Source organism: Epargyreus clarus, unplaced genomic scaffold, assembly GCF_041222505.1.
Source record: "Epargyreus clarus isolate Ecla_fem2 unplaced genomic scaffold, WU_Ecla_fem_2.2 ptg000007l, whole genome shotgun sequence".
Taxonomy (NCBI): Eukaryota; Metazoa; Arthropoda; class Insecta; order Lepidoptera; family Hesperiidae; genus Epargyreus; species Epargyreus clarus.
The window spans coordinates 12,729,223-12,750,658 of NW_027332215.1; the positions used below are offsets into that span (position 1 = coordinate 12,729,223).

The window sequence follows — 21,436 nt, forward strand, 5'->3', positions numbered from 1 at the left end:
ACTGAAATACAGTCAGCAATAAAGGAAATTATAATGACTAGATGTTGTTTTTAATTTAATAGACTGAAGTATCGAGAATACAGCGCCCCTGATGATTATTGATTATTGTTGCATTTGGAAAATCTCTAAGGAAATTTGAAAATAATAATTGTTCTGCTTTGCTCTGTTCACAGTGCATATCGCTATCAATCAAGATGAGTAGTAAACCTAAGTAAAGTTGATGTTGTCAAGCTACTCATTCAAGAATTACTGTTACTATAGATACTATTTCCATTACTTTATTTTCTCGATAACAGTTCTTTGTAGTGTTGTGACCAATGAGCAATAATATCGATTTATTTTATGTATTTTGAACAAAGACAAATACAACTAAGCTTACGACGTAAGAAAAATAAGACAATTTAGTGTTATGTCCTATGGCATATTACTCTGGCGTAAAGCAGCCGGCATAGATCAAATTTTTATTAAAGAAGTGATCCATTAGGGGTATTTATAAGATGAGGTCTCGGGAGTCATTGCGTGAAAAATTCAAAGAAATAGGTATACGTACAGTAGCCTCTCAGTATATATACAATAATATAGTTTTTATAAAGAATAATTTAGGTGCGTACAAACAAAACTGCGATGTTTCCGATCGTCAAACTAGAACTAGATTTGGTTAAGTCTTCTTATGGTCTTAATAAAGTGCAGCGATCTTATATGGGGCTCGGTTCCAAAGTTAATAAGTGACTTGTAGATTTATTAAGAAGCGTGTTAAAGCTCATCTTATTGGCAAGGGTTACAGTACTAAAGTCGATGAATATATTAATGACAAAGACGCATGGAAATGAACCTTTTGGCACCCGGCTCAATCCAGGTATGAGAATTTATTGTAACCAAAAAAATGATTGTAAAATTTATTTTTAAAAATGATGTGCGGAGGAGTTTCTTTCCTTGTCTTCTTCTCCTCCTTCTTCATTCCAAGGCACCTTTACGAAACGAGGATAGATTCAAAAAAATTACGTACATAAGTGTATCATTGATACCTACATGAATGAATGATTTTGAATTTGAATTTGAACAAAAACATTCAAATAAATTTGTACAAAAGTGTCCGGCAGTAGTTTAGTTTCTTACATTTTGTAAAAAAAAACGGGTTTGTTATCGTGTTACGTTTATCGTTATAGCTCCTATAGTAATCATTATGTGTAGCACAACACTATCTGCCCATGAAGTACAGTATTATCTGTTTGATATTTTAACGTAAACAACACAAAATTACATGGCGTCGATCTGTCATCGAGAAAATAAAGAAATGGAAATAGTATAAGTAGTATTACTGCTTTCATTTAAAATTAGTGCTGGTATTCTTTGACTGTGCCGTCAATATATTATTCTTCCATACATTGCATATTATGAGATACCTATAAGTAAACAGATAATAAATTTCAAAACAAGTGATAATATCGGTAGGTATTGGTCACAATATGTTATTTTTGTTTCTTTACTTTGTTGCACCATTAATTTATCTATACAGAATAATATCCAATTTTAAAATATCTAAGTATTTTGTTTAGCTCATGTTTATAAATTTCGGAGGTGTATGGCTACAAAATTACAAATCCTTATCAAATCTTATACCTCGTAGGTATATTTTAAGGGACCCTTAACATTCTAATCAAATTTAAAAGCATTCGATACATAAGTTCAAGACAGCAGCTGCTTGAAACATTTAAAAATTTGTCGAATACTGGAAAATTACTCCAATTTCCGAGCCTGCTTTATTATGCAAACTAGTCTACGGTTGCAATGGTTGCTTTCTTCAGTTTCAAAATAAGTGCCATGTTGTTAATATTTTATTCTCAGTTGCACGATACAAAGACTTAAAAGACTTTTTATTTTTAGTTGGAACATTAGAAGGGTAGCGGACAGTTCGAAGTGACGTCTATTTCGTAACAAGAAAATAGTGAATATGAAAATATAAATCAAATTATTTAGATTAGAAATTTAATACGTATTATGAGTAATATTCTTAGATACAAGAAGGATCAATGAGGGAAAGCACATCATAAATATTATAAGCATAGGGATATTAAGACTTGGACAATATAAAGAGGGCTGTGCGGTAGGTTGGGGTCATATCAAATGTCTTCACGCGATCTGATAATACTCCCGCCCAGAAGCATGCGGGCGGTAGAGCGGTACTTACTGAAACACTGAAAATCAAGTGCAATCGTTCAAAGTGTTATTATTATTCTTGCGATTTAACTATTGTAAGTAATGATTTACTTATTTTTTAATTAGCATAGATATAGAAAATATCAACAAAGTTTTAGTCAAAATGAAAATAATTCTCACTTATCTTAGTATATTTTTTAAATTGTAGCTAAAGTGAGTAAATGCAGCAACCGACGTGTAACAATACACTGACAAGATTTATATACATCGCTTATATACATATAGTTTCAACAATAAGTATAAAGAACTTTGTAGTCGTAAATTACTATCAAGTAGTAATTTCGTAACGTTATGTCGTTTTATATTGAGTTTTAATTCAATTATGAGTAACTTGTTGAAATACGATTATTAAAAACAGCACATTTAGTAACTACATACTTAGATTGTTGGCAAGTTGGAGGGTTGCCCATATATTTTTTTAAAGAATTATACAAGTACTTATCGATATCTTAGTTCGCATATTAGCCAACTCCACTTTTTGTCAAAATGTTTTTTTTTATTTATTTTGATTTCGTTCAACGCCGTTTATATCAAAATAAATTTAAAAGAAACATTTTGACAAAGAGTGGAGTTGGCTGATTTGTGAATTGTGAATTAAGGTATCATTATGTTATTTAAATAAAAATATTTTACTTTTTTTATGCTGCAATAATATATTAAAATTACAATTAACATAGAAACAATCAAATAAATTTAATAGAGGAATAGGTAATTATACGTACTTATCAATAATACGAAGGAATAAAGAATATAGTAACAAAATATACTTACTGGTTAGTACTTAATAACTAGTAAGTATATTTTTATACTTTCTGCACTCACAACCATACATTAGGATTATCGTTGTCGTGGCTGCGACAGACACACACAAAGACGAATACACACACCTACACTTGGACCCAGAACAGAAATCTATATTTATCATTCATTACAATTCATCGTCATCATCGTTGAGACAACATAAAATGGTCTAATTATACTTTTATAAAACAATCTATTGTGTGGTCGGAAACAGCCTAGCATTACTAGGTTTTTCAAATAAGTCGTCAGGGGTAGCGACGAAATTGTGGTCGATCTCAGGGATTCTATCTGGAATTGATTATTAGGTCTGATCAACCAGTTACCAGGCGGACTAGATGCTCGATTGCTACATGTAAAAAAAAAATATAAAAAAAAATAAGTGCTCGTACATTTATGTAATTTTCAATAATACTGTGCATGCGCCGCGAATTTAATGTGCATAAACCGTGTTTATTTGACTCAATTACATTTTCTCGATGACTGCTAGCGTTAAATTAATTTACAATTGAAAGCGATAACTGGCATCGTGTTAATGTACTAAATTAATTTTCTTCCATTTGTCAAGTCGTTAAAGTTCTCGCTATTTATGTTTTCCGGACACGGCTACTGCAAGTTAATTTTTAATCGTTGAACGACAACACAAGTTGTTGGCGTATCGACGGAAGCAACTGCATTGTAAGTTCTGTCTTTATGTGTGGAAATAATGATTGCGCTTTTAAAGTGATTGATGCATTGCAAATGTACCTACTAACTTAAACTAGCCTAAACTATACCACTGTTTGTAAAGATTTAAACGTGTTTTATATAAAATAAGTAAATAAAAATATTTATAAGTTATAGAATTTATGTGAAGTGGAAAATACGAGATTAATAGACAATTCTCGTCGCTTTTTTTAAATTCATTTATCCGTTTTAGCTTAGGTAGGTACATCTTACTAAAGGTAGGTAATAAATTTGCCATAATCGTTAGTAAAAGTTTAAGAGTAGATTCCTGATTTTTTTTTACTAAATTATTAATAATCTTACTATCGATTTTGCCATGCTCTCATATTTTATGAATTTAGATCGCGCAATTATGTTAGGGCGATAAATAGTAGGTAAATAGGTTGCAGCTTATAATAATTATAAAATCAATAAGTAGGTCAAAACAGTAGAATTCGCTTTGAAGAATATGAACATGGATTTGTAAATGTATGATTTTACATTATCGTTTCGAAATACTTTGTTTTCTAAAAAACAGCTGCTCATTTTATATATAATGGAACCGCAACGAAAAAAAAATTACCAGTACGAGTCCAGTCGATTTTGCGAAAATATTACCAATAGCCGTTTTTTGTTATAAGTATTTAGTACAATTCTAAAAGCAAGAAGCTACCGACTTTCCGATGTTATTATTGAAGTTTCTTTTGTTAGTAACCCTCCGATGCGCACCGGGAGCATTCGAGCCTGCTCGGATCATCCGCGCCATTGTCCTTTCCTACTTCCCTGGATTATCCGCACATTACCTGTTTTGAAAATCTATAATTATGCCCAGAAAAAATCAAACTATTATGCCTAAGTGACCGACAAACAAACAATGGAGTGCGAAGTCTGCTACTGTACAATCTTTGGTCTGTTGACCAAAACAATATTACATTCTCGTTATTTTTTACTTCCACATTGCCATTTACACTTTCTTAGAAAAATAATCAAGGATTATATTAAGTAAAGACGTCGTTCTTTTTAAAATATTAACACAGTTTTATATTAATGTTTTTAGATTGCTTTTTGGTACAATAAATATTTTATTTATAATCATTTATTAATAAAACGATACTAACTGTTCATTGATAAATTATAACATATGTTATAAATATATAGCGAAATTATTATATCATTAACTACGCGCCGAAAATCATTCACCTCCCAAATGGGAGTAACAAATTTTCTCACAGTACTGCCCCGTGTGTAGGGAAATCAGCAAGTGTTTAAAAGAATAAAGCTTTAACCACTCAATAGTACTCGACGTAAAAGCCGCTTAGTTTAAAGTGGTCGCTAGAACAATGAATATAATGAACAAAATACAAGTAGCACTCAGCTTTATGCCAAAAAGATGTCAGCTTCGCAATGTTCGCAACAATAGTGCATTATTTTCTTACGTTTGTAACGATTATTAACGATTGATTCTTTTCTTATTATTTTTAGGCCTTCGTAATTTTTAAGGGCCCTTATAGACCACAAAGTCCGGAGTGACAATTCACCACTTGAGTTACTTTCGCACGGCGCGATGCATGTGAAACTTACTTCATGGAAAAAGATCATGGCGAATTATAAAATTTATCGACGTTTACTATAACTTGATTGTTTCTAGGTATATTTATCTTATCAATAGCAAACTACGTGTCTGAATAATGCCCTTTACATTTTTTTAAAACCTTTTTGACTTTTGTTTGAAAAAAGTCATGTTCTTACCTATAAGTAATCTATTTTTTTGTTACAGAGTAATGAAAACATAAGAAATCAACTATGGAAATGCAATCGATGGCCGCATCTTCAAGTAAGCTAAATCTTCAAATCTATTTGATGATTCTCCGTGTCTTTAAATTGACGTGTAGCGTCTTGGTGAAGCTTTTTATTAGAAACACTTATAATAATTTCAACATATGTTAATATAAATGTCTTCGAAATTAGCAAAACCATCAACTATAAAATTCAAAAAATTATAATATAGACATAATTTAAGAACAGCCAACCATGGAATAAGCACTAAATAACTATAAATTCAAAAATATTATTTTTAATGTACCTACTATAAATCAGAATTATTTATTTTCTAAACTATACATTGTTGCAATTATATTTTTATCTTACTACATAATGCAACTTCACTATTAGTGTCATTACGTAGTGATAAATGAACCCTAGTCTGATTAGCGCGGGAACGTCATGAATTTAAATTTTCAAATTTAGAATGAACGAGATGACGTGTCACGGCTAATTTGTTGTTGATATTCCCACGTATGTCACATCTGCCCATTCTCACCCCCGGCACGCAATTACAAATTAGCGATAACGATACCATCCTTTTGTTTAAAGCTTTTTAGCTTAACAATAGACTAATCACGCAATTGTTTTAGATAATATTATCTTATTGGGAGTACTTATGACAGCTTAAATGAATTATTTTATGATGGTTGACTTTTACTTAATAAATTGATTGTGTTTTTGTTTTTATGCCGACTGATCACACTTTGAGAACTTTATGCGGAACGCTTATGTAAATCAATTTTCTCATGTTGTCAATTGTCATCCTTTGAGGTTCGAAATATTCTGGAATTCTTGACAACAACGATCTGAATAACTTATAAAGAGTAAAAAAATAATCGAACAAATGTTGTATCTACCTAGGCAATGAGCCAATGACATTAGGTAATACATCTATGTACCTAGGTATATATATCGTGAATTGAAATAATCGTAAACTGATTTCAACGAAATTAAAAAAGTTATTATCACAAGTATTATACCTAGTATTATACTACCTATTACTCCGTCGTCAGTACCATACGTAGTACGCGATACGGCCGCGTGATTTTCGCGTCATCTCTTTTTCTAATTGAAATATAAACCTTATCAATAATTAAATGTTTAAAAGGAAAGTGTATGATATGACATGTATTTTTTATACATACTTAGTGCGTATTTTATTTTCTACCAGTATTATTATGGCTTTTTAATATTTTATTAGATACTCATAAAACTGTATTCCCTAAAACTGTGCCTTTATTCTTACCAATTAAATTTCATACTTTTCTTACTTAAAAAGCTTTTATCCTCAGATAATATGCCACACATATATTTTGAACATAAAAAATAATCATAAAGCAGACGCATGTATAGTATACGTGTGATAGAGGGCACACATCCTTGGCGTAATAGAAAATAAAATTAATTGTAGCTAGATAATAATAAAAAAATAGGCATACTAACGGAAAGGTATCCTCGAATTGTGAAATTAGTACGTAAAACTAAAAAATATGAATTATGTATAATAAATACTTTTCGGGTATTTAATCAAAAGACTATAGGTAATTATGATCAATAATATACCTTACAATAATTATCAATTCAGTCAATTTACTAAACACCTTTTCTATACCTAACTAGCAAGTGTCCTAACACTAATAACCGATAATTTCGGTTTTGGCGCACGGGGGCTAAATATGGTTATTAAAACGTGGGCTTGGTTCAAAATGCAAACAAATAAATTATACTTCAAAAAGGCATACCACGCCGCCCTATCAGTAGCAATTAATAGATGCTTGTTTTCGTTGTAACCCTGCACTGTCACGCGAACCCTATGCAGTACAGGTGATTGTTCGCACGGTTACTCATCGGGGTAATTAGGATACCCATTTCGAGTGCTCTAAAATGTATTTGTTAAAAAGTTGCATAAAACTCTCACGTCTGAAGTTGATCAAAAGATAACGCTAGATCAACTTTTGTTGAACGCGATTGGCGTAAATTGAAATAAATGAGTAAAGTGTGAAATGCGATAGTTTAAGAACATTGATTTTGTCACATTACTCTATTTTTCAAGTAGATAACTGACTATATTAGTGATAAAAGATCCACGTCATTTTATTTATTCGCAACTTTACAGTAACGCGACCACCAAATTCTATAAATAAATTATTATTATGTTCATATATATCTTTAATGTAATGTAAATCCCAATTCTCACATATTCTCACATATCACATATTGACTTTTCTCTTTTTGTTCATACTCGAACAAATGAAGCGACATACCAAATATCTTCCCTAAAATTATAAAGCCAAATAAAAGATTTACATTCAATAAGAAAGCATTCATAAAGGTACCACAATACGCACTTCAAGTGGCTGGACGTTTTTCATCGTATTTACGCGGACGTATGTGTGTATGTACGAAACTTGTCATTATCTGCCGTCAATGCTCGTTTTATTAAGTCGATCTAAATTGTTCCCAAGCTCCACTTCTTGGCTTTTAAATACGTTCCATTGTCTATTGCCGGCAGTTTTGTAAATCTTTTTTTTATCATCTTTTATTCGACACCGCGTTTCCTGCCCCGCAAGTGTACGCATTCACGTGCACCGTTTTATTCGTAATGTCTTAAAAGCAGGAGTAGGCACTCCTTTGTGCCTTTTTGACTACGGTCGTGTTTGGAGGTGTATTAATAAAGGTGTATTATCTTCTCATCTGCTATTGCGAAACGTTATGTTGTGCCGTGGGACCGGGTTTGCCATTGACGGCACTAAAGCAGATTATCCGTTCTGCGATCGTATTGCAATACATAAATTGGAAGTCACGACAATTTTTACAACTAATTGTTGTCGTAATGCATCCAGATTAATGAACACCTATAGGTACGAAAAGAACTAAATTTTGAAACCATCTTTAGGACTCCAGCAAACGCCAATTCGAATGCTTTTCGGAACTTAGGTATTTGCAGTGATATATCGTTACACCCCGCACAAATTTTCATTACCACAAAGATACCTAGCATCGATCTATTCGCAAAACGAGAATCAAACAGGCCAGAATAACTATTTTAGGTACTACGGCAATTTTGTTATAAATCAAATTTTGATCATAGTTGGCAGTACGTATAATCCTGAATCTGTATAACTGAGGTCCAGAAAATCAAGTCTCTATTGTAGTTAATAGTTCATATTTTTAGAAACAATGACAATTAACACTTCAATAATATTACTAAGTGAGCATATCGTCGTAAACGCACTATTGTAGGGAAAATATTAATAATTTGGCGGGTGGAGTCCTACGAGCGCAGGGCGGGGCCTATTGCACCCTGTTTGAAATCATTCACAGGTCCTTTGCTCTTTTTGACAGACATTGTCCTCTAAATTATGTGGGTCGCACAACGACGTGATTTATTATTTAAAATATGCTTATTTATAACTGTGTTTATTGCTGATACAGTCAAGGCGCCATATCTTTTTCTTTAGTAAATGCAATATCATAAGAAATTCCTACTTTAAATAGAACTACCGAAATCGATCCATAAACCAGTATTAAAGTTAACTAAACATCAATTAAGGAATTACTTGTTTATTTTATAAATTTAAATAGGTAAAGTAATAAGACAGTAAACATAGGTAGGTACTATATTTTGGTTGCTCCAGTGGCTGCAACTGCGACTTAAAAGTTTTATCGCACTTGTAATGAAATTTATTTAAACTTTAATACCTATTTGCGTTTCCTTTACATAACTTTCGTCGTCAGGGTAGATGTGTCATTAGTTATAACATTAAGATAATGAATATACTTACTAAAAATATAAATAAATATGAAGAGCAGTGTGTTATAATCTAGTTTTCTCTATAACTAGGCCGCATTCTTTACGACGTGCCATGTGCGGTGTGCCGCGACCATTCGTCGGGGAAACACTACGGAGTGTTTGCGTGCGACGGCTGCGCAGGATTCTTTAAGCGATCTGTGAGACGAGACCGCAGATACGCATGCAAAGCCAGGAATCAAGGCCTATGTCTGGTGGACAAAGCACACCGAAACCAATGCCGCGCTTGCCGCTTAGCTAAGTGTTTAGATGCTGGCATGAATAAAGACGGTAAGGACACGCACTAAAATGACTAAATATTTATAGTGAATATTAAACTGAATATTATAATTAACGTGATGATAATGATTTTGTCTTCTTCCAGCTGTCCAGCACGAGAGAGGTCCACGTAACTCTACCATCCGACGGCAAATGGCACTGTTCCTAAAAGATCCAGCTATCCCGAGTTCCGATATCGGTATTACTGTTCCGCCAGTCTTGAACTTGGCCCTGCCGAAACACAGTTTAATTCCAGCACCACCGTTAACAGCGTTTCATAACCCATATCATGTTTATAGTAGGATGAACCTTCTTACATCTCCACTTGCACCAACTCAAGTAAAGCCACCATCGCCGCCTCCCGTTAGTGCCGCCCTACTTAGACCGACTGATCCTGAGACCATGTGTGAAGCTGCAGCAAGGCTGTTGTTTATGAATGTGAAATGGGCCAAAAATGTTCCTGCGTTTACCTCGCTATCACTTTCTGACAGATTGCTCCTATTGGAGGAGTCTTGGCGAGATCTATTTGTCATAGGATCATCGCAGTTTCTTTATCCGTTGGATTTAAAAATACTTTACGATGCAAAGAATCCGCGAGTGAATATAACTGATATAGAAGAGTTTGAAACGGCTCTCTCCGAACTCGCTAAAATCTGTCCTGATGGCAATGAATACGCATGTTTAAGAGCGCTTGTGTTATTTAAAACTTCTATTGGAGATAAAAATGACGGAGGAAGCCTGTTGCAGTCCCCCGTGGACGTAAGGCGACTACAAGACTTACCCGCTGTCGCGGCACTGCAAGATCATTCTCGGATAGTGCTCAATGAGGTAAGAATAACAGGATTTTTTTTATTTATTAGTAGACTCAATGGTTTTTCCGTGAAAATCTATTGCATGTTTATCGAATGGTGTCTTTATTATAACTGACTTTCAATACTCTAACACTAACTTATATAAAATTCTCGTGTCACAATGTTAGTTACCGTACCTACTCGTCCGAAACGGCTTTACCGATTTTCACCAAATTCTATATGCATATTCAGTGGGTCTGAGAATCGGCTATTATCTATTTTTCATACCCCTAAGTGACAAGGGTTGTTCACCCTTAACATTTTTTTTATTTATATGGCAACATAACGTTTGCCGGGTCAGCTACATATTGTACATATATACAATATACGGCTCAGCTCCACACCACAATACAAAATATGGTTCGCACCTCAGCCACGTAGCTTGTAAATATCCCTGTGTACCAACTTGTTATAATTATTTTTAAACAAATATTTAATTGTTTCTCTTACAGTACGCGACACGAATGTACCCGTTGAATTTGTCACGATCAAGTCAACTTCTGCAAGTTCTCAGCGTCATCAGAAGAGTTTCTAGTGTAATGATTGTAGAGTTATTTTTTCGTGCTACCATCGGAGATATACCGATAGAAAGAATTATTAGTGATATGTACCGAACTGGAAAGGATAACGTGTGAGTCGTTGGCTAAACATTTATTTGTCACGCACCTACACAATCTACATTAATATCTTTACCTACCCACAGTAACTTTGAATGGTGTCTATGTCCACTTTAGATTTTAATTTCGAAGTCATTCCTTTTAATTGCTCTTAGGGTATATTGAACTGTTGTTATTAGTAAAAAGTAATATGTAGTACATTGTATTGCACATAAAAAGACTACATTATGAAACAGTGTTCTTAAAATCATAAATTAGTCTAAATATGCACATATTGAACGATCGTTTAAAATAAAAAATAACTGCGTCTGATTTTTTATAGTTTAATATTAGTTGCCTATCTAGTCAAAAAATATATAGGTATAAGTATGTACACTTCTCCAAATTACCTTCTTACAAACTATCTTCTCTAAATTACCTACAATAAAAAGAGGAGAGACGTAATATGGACTGTGAATTTATACTTCGAAAGATTAAAAAATGTTTCATAATATACTAATCAACATTACTACTAGACCACTTAATAATAGGTGTAAGATAATCAATATTTTGCTCGAAGTGATCTACACATTGGTAGCATTGATAAGTAAAGATTACTCACTCCTAACAAGAAAATGTACCCAGTTTTGAGATTTGAAATAGTTGCGTAAAAAAGTTTTGCCACGTCTCCGTCCTAAATGTCCCTAAAATATTTGAAATAATTATTTATTTATTATGTAAATTACGCAGTATTAGTTTTTTATTCGTAAATTTTCTCTAAAAATGTTTTTATTTGTCAAGAATTCAAAAAAAGAACTTACAAATAAGCCGTTTACAAATAAGGCGTGGTACAGCTTTTTTGTAACATTGTACAAATGCATTTTATACCGCCATAAGGTTGCCATTCAAAATATCATATTTAGGAGAATAATATGCTACATATATCAATTAGAAGCCTAGGTTTTTCACGCTATACCTACTATGTAAGCATTTAGAAACTTTTATTTTAAATATAATCTAGCCGTTAATGTCTACCGTTTGCAGATTGAACTAAAAATGTCCCTACACGCCACATATGTATATAATAATTAATATTTATTTGTTGTCGGGTTTATAACCGACGAATAAATATAAATAGGGATGTATTTATATAATTACGACGGGTCCTGCGTAAACTGGTGCAAGTGCGTTTTCACAACTTTAAAGTAGAGCGATTTGAATGTTCTAATGCATGTAACTTTAACATTATTCAACGTACATAGTTAAAATTTTAAAATGGTATAATTGAATCCTTTTGAAAAAAAAAAACTGCATTATATGTGAATAATGTTAAAGTTACACGCATTAGAACATTCAAATCGCTCTACTGTAAAGTTGTGAAAACGCACTTGCACCAGTTTACGTAGCAACCGTCGATTAGGTTCCTTAATTGTTTACCACGTTATTTGCAATTCAATACTATTATTTTTTTTTCACTTCGCTGAAAATATACCTACTTTATTTATTATTTCTAACCTGTTCTATTTCGAGGTTCATCGTGATGCATAAATTATATCAATATTTTTCAAATTATAGTGGGAAGCACTCCTTGTACAGTAGGTTCATAGCTAATAGTGCCTTGTAATTAAGTAATTCTCAGAACGTTCAGGTCGTGTGCCTTTCACAAGAAAATGTTATATTTAATAAAAATAGTTTGTATCTAGTTATTGAATATTTTTCCGAAACATGCACATTGTTTTGCATCGTGTGACCACCGTTTATAATATTGTAACAATAATAGTACCGCGTCCACACACTCGTCAAACCGTAACAAATTTAAGCGGGAGGACAGAGCGTTTGACTTCGTCTCTATAAGTTTTGCAAGCCCTAGCTTATCTTCTGATAATAGACCGTTTGATAAGATTTAGAGTTTGCAGCAAACGCTAAGAGTGTGGAAGCGGCATTATAGGCAGGTAAGTATAAGTAGGTAATTTCACCTGTGGGTAAGGTTAGTTGGGGTAATATCGGACCTGTGGTAAAATCGTACAACTGAAAATTTATGTTCGTTTGGCCATGTTTTTTAACAATTTGCAAAATCTTACACGTATTTTACGGTTCCGTACCCACACGATAAAAACAGATCCCTATTACTAGGCCTCTCCTGTCTGTCCGTCCGTCATAGGGCTCTATCTCTTAAACCCTTATAGTTAGACGCTTGATTTTTTTACAGAGTATGTATAGCTGCTATAAAACCAAATGCTAAAAATAATAAACCGGTAATCCTCGGCATTTTTCGTAGTATCTATGGAACCGTAACATTGAAATTTTCAAAATACACGTGATTCAAGAGCTGCCATGATAACAAAATTGACAAATACATACTATAAATGAATATATAGTGGATCGGACTCTTTCGAATGCGTTTTTTTGCAAATTATTATACAGTAATATATGTTAAGTAAGGAAGTGTTAATTTAGAGTAAAATTATCGCATGTTTTGACTCCGACAGGTAATATACTAACTAACCTTATCTACTTTAGTTAAAATAATTCTTTACACTATAATCAAGCATGTGCTAAGCTGCCATCACACAATATAAATCCAAATTACATTGATTTAGGTAATTAGTGCTCATTTCGTGATATTAAATTAGTTTAGCTTAAGAAATAATTATTTGTGAACATATTTAATTGCTAATAAATATTTACGCCTACGGATTCACCGACATTTTATTGTGTACCCACCTATTGTGTATATTTCAGAGGAAAGCTTCTTAACTAATATAAGGAAAATATCAAATGGGTAAATAAAATATTCAGTTAGTACATACCTACATTATATTTTGCAGTAAGTATAACTTACACAGAGTTTAAATAAAAAAGGAAATATTTTATTAATTCATGCATAATAGATGCTAAGTATCAAAATTTTATTGAAGAATTCACCATACCTAATATTTTTCAGTACATAAATATTATGTAAGTATATTTTGATTAATAGCAAAATAATAACTTACAAATAATAACTATTAAACAATAAATCATAAAGCGATAAATTAAATGTGGGCCACGTTCTAGTAAATTAATATTCGCCATAACAAAGTTATGATGATGCGCCCTGCTCCCCTATGCTGATGTCACTGACAAACAAACCAACAGTACGAAGGCTCGTCTCCCGTGACATGTGTGCGCCCGACTATATTGTGTCTAAATCCCCGATTAATCTCCAACTTTTATGAGCTTTTGTTCACTCCCTTTGAAATATTTTTTGCACCGTTCTGATTTATTAACAATGCAATCCATGGATTCATTCGAAAAACAACCATAGCTACTTACTTTAAAATTCACCATCAAATATCCTATCGAATTAACTTCAGCGTCACGAGTTTGCACTTTATTTCTTTTGATATAAGACCGATTTTAAAATAAAACATGAGTAATAGCAGATGCCCGTATTAACTTCTAGAGTTTATAGTCTTTCGGTCACGTCAATTTGTGTATTGTCATTTTGACATAATAGAGATGCCATCCCGAAGGGTTTATTGGTTGAAACCCGATGAAAGTTACCTCGATTTTTGACAAATAGCTATCTTGCGTCCTTGTTCTACTCATGCGCATAAAGGGAGCGAAGCAGGAAAGATAGGGTATTTATGGGGAAATGAAAGGCCTACTTAACAAAATATGGCCAGATTATTGAGTGAATTTAATGAAGTATAATAGGGCGACAGTCCTTTGTGTCACTATCACACCGCAGGGTCGACGATACGTGATAATATTTCTTAATATGACTTTGTTGTCACCGGATGATGTGTACCCCAATGTCCCCAGTATATGACAAGAAATAGTGCACGACACTTCTACTACGACACTATTTGTTAAGTATATTTTTGAAATTATAGTCCATAATATACTCGGTTAATAATATTAATAATGCTAAGTATTTTCGATAGTAAAGTTACTTATTAGTGTGATACATAATATAATAGAAAGTGACATTTTAATCTAACAAACAAACATTCTCGAATAAATTAGTTAACTAGGTAGGTGAATCGGCGTCCTGTCTTTGTATACGACTTAGATGCTGTCGAGTCAAGACATGGTTGTGTCGATCTGTATTGGATCGGGCGGGAGCCGTCGACCAGATGTCATCACTGCGACAATTGCCTAGATGAGATAGCCAAGTACACGCTGGAGTTATACCCACGCAGCGAGTGCGGAACGTAGCGCGCTCAACTCTGTTTTGAGGCTCTACCTTTCGTTCACGACGTTCGCGTTGTGGTGTACTTCGAAGATCTTTTAAAAAAAAATCTGATTTTGCCATGATTATTGTTTTACGACGAGACCGTTTACAAAAACTAAGTACCTTATTTATGTATACTAACTACCTTTTTTTGTTGACGAAGGGGAAACCTTCAAAAAGTACCCGACGCCATGGGAGTGACGCCGGGTAATGTGGGATTTTCCGCACCCGCACTAAAACCCCCCCGGTGGCCGTCCTCGGCGTTTGGTGGAGAAGTCCGGGATCTTCAACGGAACACAACCGGAGTCCTCCTAACGCGATGCCCTTCTATCTGGCCCTGGGGGAGCAATTGACGCTCCTCTCACATCCCCTGGTGATTACAGCGATATGCGACCACACAAACCTGTCCTTTGTCCTTCCCGGGGTCGCTTGCTGGACAGTTTGAGCTCCTTCTCTTGCCGCCCGGAACCCCGAAAGCCCCTTTTAGTCGCCTCTTACGACAGGCAGGGGATACCGTAGCCCTATTCTGGTCCCGGTACTACAGGGATAATGTATTAACTACCTATAAGTCGGTTCCATAAGAGCCCTTGAAATTTACGTATCATAGGATCTATCCTGTGGCTTAAACTGCAAATCGTAGTTGATCTTGTGCTAGCATTTTATTAGTGCAAGCAATAAACGAGCTCGCAAGTGACCTGATGTTTAATTGTAGCTATGAACATTTTTATTCCACTACAGAATGATTCTTTAAGAAGAGCTACTGAGAACTTAGCTGACACGCGTTCCTTAGGAGTAGTAACACACGCGTCTAGGACAATTTGTTTACTAGCAAATGTGACCTAGACTCCTAAGGACTAACTTTAATATATTAAACTTAAAACATTTTAACACAATGCGGCAGTCGTGATACTGCAGTCGATCTATTATCAAAATAAACACATACCAGGAATCCACTTCGTATTAGCTTTAAATTAGTATCTCCTAGGTATGTACCTACACTGTGATTATTATCACATAATAAGAGTAGCAAACAAGCATGCAGTAGCCAATTATGACCAGAAAAAATACCCTACTAAGAACATAAGTAAGAGGTCAGGATATTAGACGCTCTAACATAGAGCATGCCGTTCAAACATACAAATAATAAATTCTGCAGCTACAGTGTATGAGACAGAAACAGTTATAGCAGTGGTGCCGATAAATCACAAACAATTCTACCAACTTCATTATAGATGCCATAGGAGTAACATTGGTAAAGGGTGATGAGGAATGATGCTGGTGATGATTACGATTATGATGATGATAATATGGTAGTATGTTGTTCATAAACACTTATGATTAAGAAAACAAAAAGAAATCCTGATATCTCTAGTCACGCATGATATACGCATGCGTAAACAAAATAATGAGGTACTTTTAACATACTACTTTGAATAGGTAACAAGTAGTTACCTCGCCCAGACCTGAAAACCAATCAATAGAGTAGGTATACTGTTTATAATTTACATCTGTAGGCTTACCTGTGTCGACCTAAATGTTAGCGCAACGCAATACGAGAGCTGCACTTAGGGCCCATTTCAGATGGAGCGTCTTTAACGCTCAAAAATACATTAAAATAAATCAAAATAAAAAATCTGTTATATGTGCTGCAGCAACTTATTTTTATTAATAACATTTGAAATTCTTAACTTATTCTGTTCTCATCAATTGCATTGTATTCAAGTTCTATGTGCATTTATAAATGGACAACCCTTATCACAGGGTTACCATTTTCCGTTACTATATGGAGTGTTGTGTTACTATCCTCTTTGCTCTGTACCGTCTCTGTGTACTAAAATGTCCGTGGAAAGTTGTTAAAATAGGATGGCGTTAGTGTAGCATAAAGCACTTTACGCTTTTTATGTTTTTTTCAACTTAGCGCACTTCACCCTGTCTACAACTATTTTATACTAATTAGCTACACTAGCGCCATTTTGGAAGATTTTTGAGCTCCTATTTACTAATTACAAGTGGACGCTTTTTCGTGTTTATCGTTCTCCTTACTTCTACACCTCATAGTAGTTACATCGTGAAACAATATTTAACGAAGGCAGAAACTTCGCCATACAACATATATATTTTGTGCATATACATGTATTTTCATCTTTGATTAAAAACTTTTTTCTTATAAATTTTCTTTACTAGAATGTCTTTTTGAAAAGCGGGAAACGTGTTGTTGACAATGACTTGACATTTGACAGCTGACATTAGTCACGTTCCACTAAGCACTAAGCAGCACAAAACCGCATTTGTAAATATTGTAAATCTGTTACAAGTCTACGGCCAATTTAATTCAGACATTGTTCAAATTTTATTTAAATAAACGAAAATTAATTCAAATATTAAACAAATTTTGTTTAAATAAATTATAAGAGGGTCAAATATTTAATAAAAAATTGTTTAATATGGCAATGTTATTGAATATTACGTTGAATGACGTGAAGTCATATTGACAATTTATTTTAAGGGGAGCGTTCAATGACTTCGGTCTCTTTAACAAAGATTAACTTATCATAATAACAACCAAAGAATCACCTGGATTGATGGTTAAAATTTTCGGTAATAAAATAAAAGATTGAACTTAAAATATGTAACAACATTGATTATAATTATACTAATTAAAATATGAACTTATTTTTTGAAATATTTTCGATAATATTTAAAAGTTTAAAAGATAGTTATGATAAAACTTAGGCTTTGAACTCACCCTACGCTTGGATGTTTATACAAAATTAAAATAAGAAACTATCAAATCATATAATTTTGTAGAAATTGAACAAACGACATTTAAAAAGATTATCCTGAAATTATTTATTTTAAAGAACTTTGTGATGACTGCCTTAAATTCAGATAATGATGATAATGTACAAAAATTATTTATATTTTTGTTCTTTTATCATATACATTAAATGTATTTTTATTGTAAAACTTTTCAAAAGTAGTCAATACAGTAAACTAAACTTTTATTACGAAAAATCAATGTACAACGTCCTTTGCAATCGTTTTTTAAATTGAAGATAGATGGCGCTCAGTGTCTCTTGGCCTAGAAAATACAGCGCACTGCCGTATTATATTAGTATTATGTAAAGGAATCTCTGTGTGTGCGTTCGTCCGACTCAGCCACACAACGGTGGTAGTGCGCTAGCAAGCAAGTAGCTGTCAAAATTCCTTTTGAATAGAAAGCGAGTGGCGAAGTATTAAAAATGGTTTTTATCACATATTTTAGTTAAATTTAAGTTATGTATGTCCATACAAGATCGTATGAAGATTCATTATCTTGTTGTTTAACAAGTAGTACTTATACTGATGAAAGAAACCATGGTGCAGTGTCGTCCACCTTTGGAACTAGAGGAATTACCAAAAGAAGACGAAGAAAGATTAGAGAAATTATTTTCTAAATTAGACAATGATGGGAATGGCAAGATCGACATCCACGACCTGTCCGTCGCACTCAAGGAACTGGCCCCCCACATCAATCGCAGCTACGCAGAGGTTAGAATTTGGAACATTGTCTTGCGATGCAATAAAACCACTGTAACGGTGGTTTCACCTTCCAATCATTCGCACGTCGCCGTCACTCGCATGATTCATTCGCATTTCAAATTTACTTTAGAATGTAAACTTTCAAAAAGTTTCTCAAAGTTTTCAACTTTTGAAGTTTTTCGTAATTTTATTTTAAACTAAAGTTGTTTGAAAATAATATGTGATACTATACAGAAGTGTAATAATCACTTGAATACTTTTGTTAATGTATGAAATAGCAGTAACTGCATTTGCGACATTTTAAAACTTAATTTAATTAAGTAATTTAATCAAATAAAAATAATCACACTAAAAACTTTAAATTCAATACTTATACTTATACTAAATTTATACTTCCTTAATGAATGATTGGAGCCCTTTTTAAATAAGAGTATTTAAAAATGGAAGTTTGTGTGTTTGTGTCCTTATGTAAATTGTGTTGATATATTATCTGGTACAAATATTTATGTAACATGATAGATGTGATTCCTATCACATATCTACTGTCGAGATTTAACTTTCCTTCCTAAATCTATTGATAAACTGCTATCTTTATCCTTGATTGTCATGTGTACATGTTGTTATAATTGTTAAGAAAATACTAACCTTGCATTTAATCCATTAACACTGATATCCAATGTGATTTACTTAAAATTTTAGATTTGTTCAAATAATATAAGGTGATGATCACATCTGTACAAATTTAGAACAGTACAAAACATATATATTCTATACTAATATAGCAGTTGGATATGTTAATGTATGATGCTTGTATGTCACTGAATTAGTCATCCTTATTAACAGCTGCACCCAATGTACGCTTTCTAAATTTAGTTCTACTGGTTTAATAAGGTTTACACTTGATATATAAGGTTAATATGAATTCACAAACTGTGTAAATAGTTTAAATATCTAATAATTTACACCGTATCAAAAAAATAATACAAATGCGAACACTATACTTTACAGATTGTTAAAAAATAAAATGAACAGAAGAAAAGGCATCCAGATGTTTGAATACAGATTCTATTTAATATAATATCTTGCATGTTCTTATAATATATGCTATGAATAATAATAATACTCAACAAATTTAAAAAAGTTAATTATAATAATTTTACCAAGGTTATAGGAAAATATTTAATTAATATAATTAAATAAAAATATTTTATACCTGAGAACGACATCAGGTAATTATTATTTTTATATGATAACAAAAAATGGACATTCAAGGCTTTGTGTTAACTCGCAACCAATAATTATTTCTTCATTCCTTGTAGTATGTGAAATACCAGTTATTATACCATGAAAACATAAATTAAAAAGTAAGTATCAAATATGCAATTTCAATGACACAAAGGTATTCACAATGCGTTGTGCCTCATCCTATAAATTATTGTAAATTAAGAAAGTGAGGTACTCATTGCGTATAATATGTATATTAATAGTTATATAATTTTACATAATTGAGAGTATACTGTGGCTCATCAAGTTTACTTTATAACCACCCTTATTGGCACAATACTACAAATGTTGTGACATCTATAATAATGTTAACCTGATATTGCAATGTTCTAGAGAAAGCATTGGTTAAAATAACAAACATATTGCAATAAGTTCTTTCAACGTTTTTACTGTAGAATGCAGGAAAACGTAGCAATATGTTTATCTTATACAGGTATTTGAATGTACCTTTTTTAAATGTGAACCAAGGCCTTTTTGTTTTTATCATGGAATGCTTGATTGCAGAAATTTTTGGCGAAATCCGGCGGCAAAGATGCGGGTGACGTCACGCTGTCCGAATTTATTCATTACGTCCGCGAGCATGAAAAGAATCTTAAGTTGCAATTCTCTCACATTGATAAGAACCAAGATGGTACGTAGACTTTTGTATAAGTACTTCTCACGATATCTTAACGTTATACTTAACATTAACTTAAGTTACGTAATATCTAACGTTTAGCATTATAGAATTTAAATTACGCTTATACGATATGCAACACAGCCTGAAATAGATGGCACCTATCTATATTGTCACTGTTTTTCAAATTAAACTGGTGTCTGGTTCTACTTTGAAAAATAGTTTCGATAAATTCCAATTTAGTTTTGTGACGATTAAGACGAAATATTTTTGTACATACTTTTTTAGTGTCAGGATTATGTCTTTAACAATGAAATTGTAAATATTACCTGAATTATTAAGTAACACCTATTCAAAATTAGTCGTCAAAGTTAACGTAAAAAATCGACTATGTATTATATACAAAATTGCAACCAATAAAGATATTTCGGTTTATCGAGTCTTCGAACGAGTACTCGTGTAACGTAAGTCTCACTTAACATAAAATTGGAGTACAGAGACCTATGAAGTTTAAGTATCGAATTCATTATTTAGTGTAGAACACGTAACTTGGGCATTACATATTCATGTACCGATACGTACTACATTGGACTTCTTTAATACTTTACACTCGGAAGTGCTCGTTGTGTAACCTTGCTTGAGTTCTAAGCTAAGTGTAAGGCTAACTACAAAAAGAGAGAAGACATAGAGTTTTTCATTTTCACTGATGATTGAATAATGCAAGCGTTGATCACA

The 21,436-nt window shown here is 32.9% G+C and overlaps 2 protein-coding genes across 3 annotated transcripts in view; both read left to right on the forward strand.

Moving 5' to 3' along the window:
- The first annotated feature begins 5,497 nt into the window (after positions 1-5,497).
- Positions 5,498-11,382, forward strand: LOC140743110 (nuclear receptor subfamily 2 group E member 1). The gene is made up of 4 exons (XM_073074169.1): positions 5,498-5,554; positions 9,389-9,625; positions 9,720-10,441; positions 10,917-11,382. Exons 1-4 carry the CDS (start codon positions 5,524-5,526, stop codon positions 11,097-11,099), a joined length of 1,173 nt encoding a protein of 390 aa, XP_072930270.1. The 5' UTR covers positions 5,498-5,523; the 3' UTR covers positions 11,100-11,382.
- A 6,940-nt stretch (positions 11,383-18,322) lies between these two features.
- Positions 18,323-21,436, forward strand: part of SCaMC (Short Calcium-binding Mitochondrial Carrier) — a 49,049-nt gene continuing 45,935 nt past the window's right edge. Inside the window, exons 1-2 of one of the 2 annotated variants that reach the window (XM_073074712.1) lie at positions 18,323-18,810; positions 20,590-20,716. In XM_073074712.1, coding sequence (XP_072930813.1) covers positions 18,625-18,810; positions 20,590-20,716 — 313 coding nt within the window. In that variant the 5' untranslated portion in view covers positions 18,323-18,624. The remainder of the gene's footprint in view (positions 18,811-20,589; positions 20,717-21,436) is intronic. The other variant, XM_073074713.1, reaches the window with a different exon arrangement.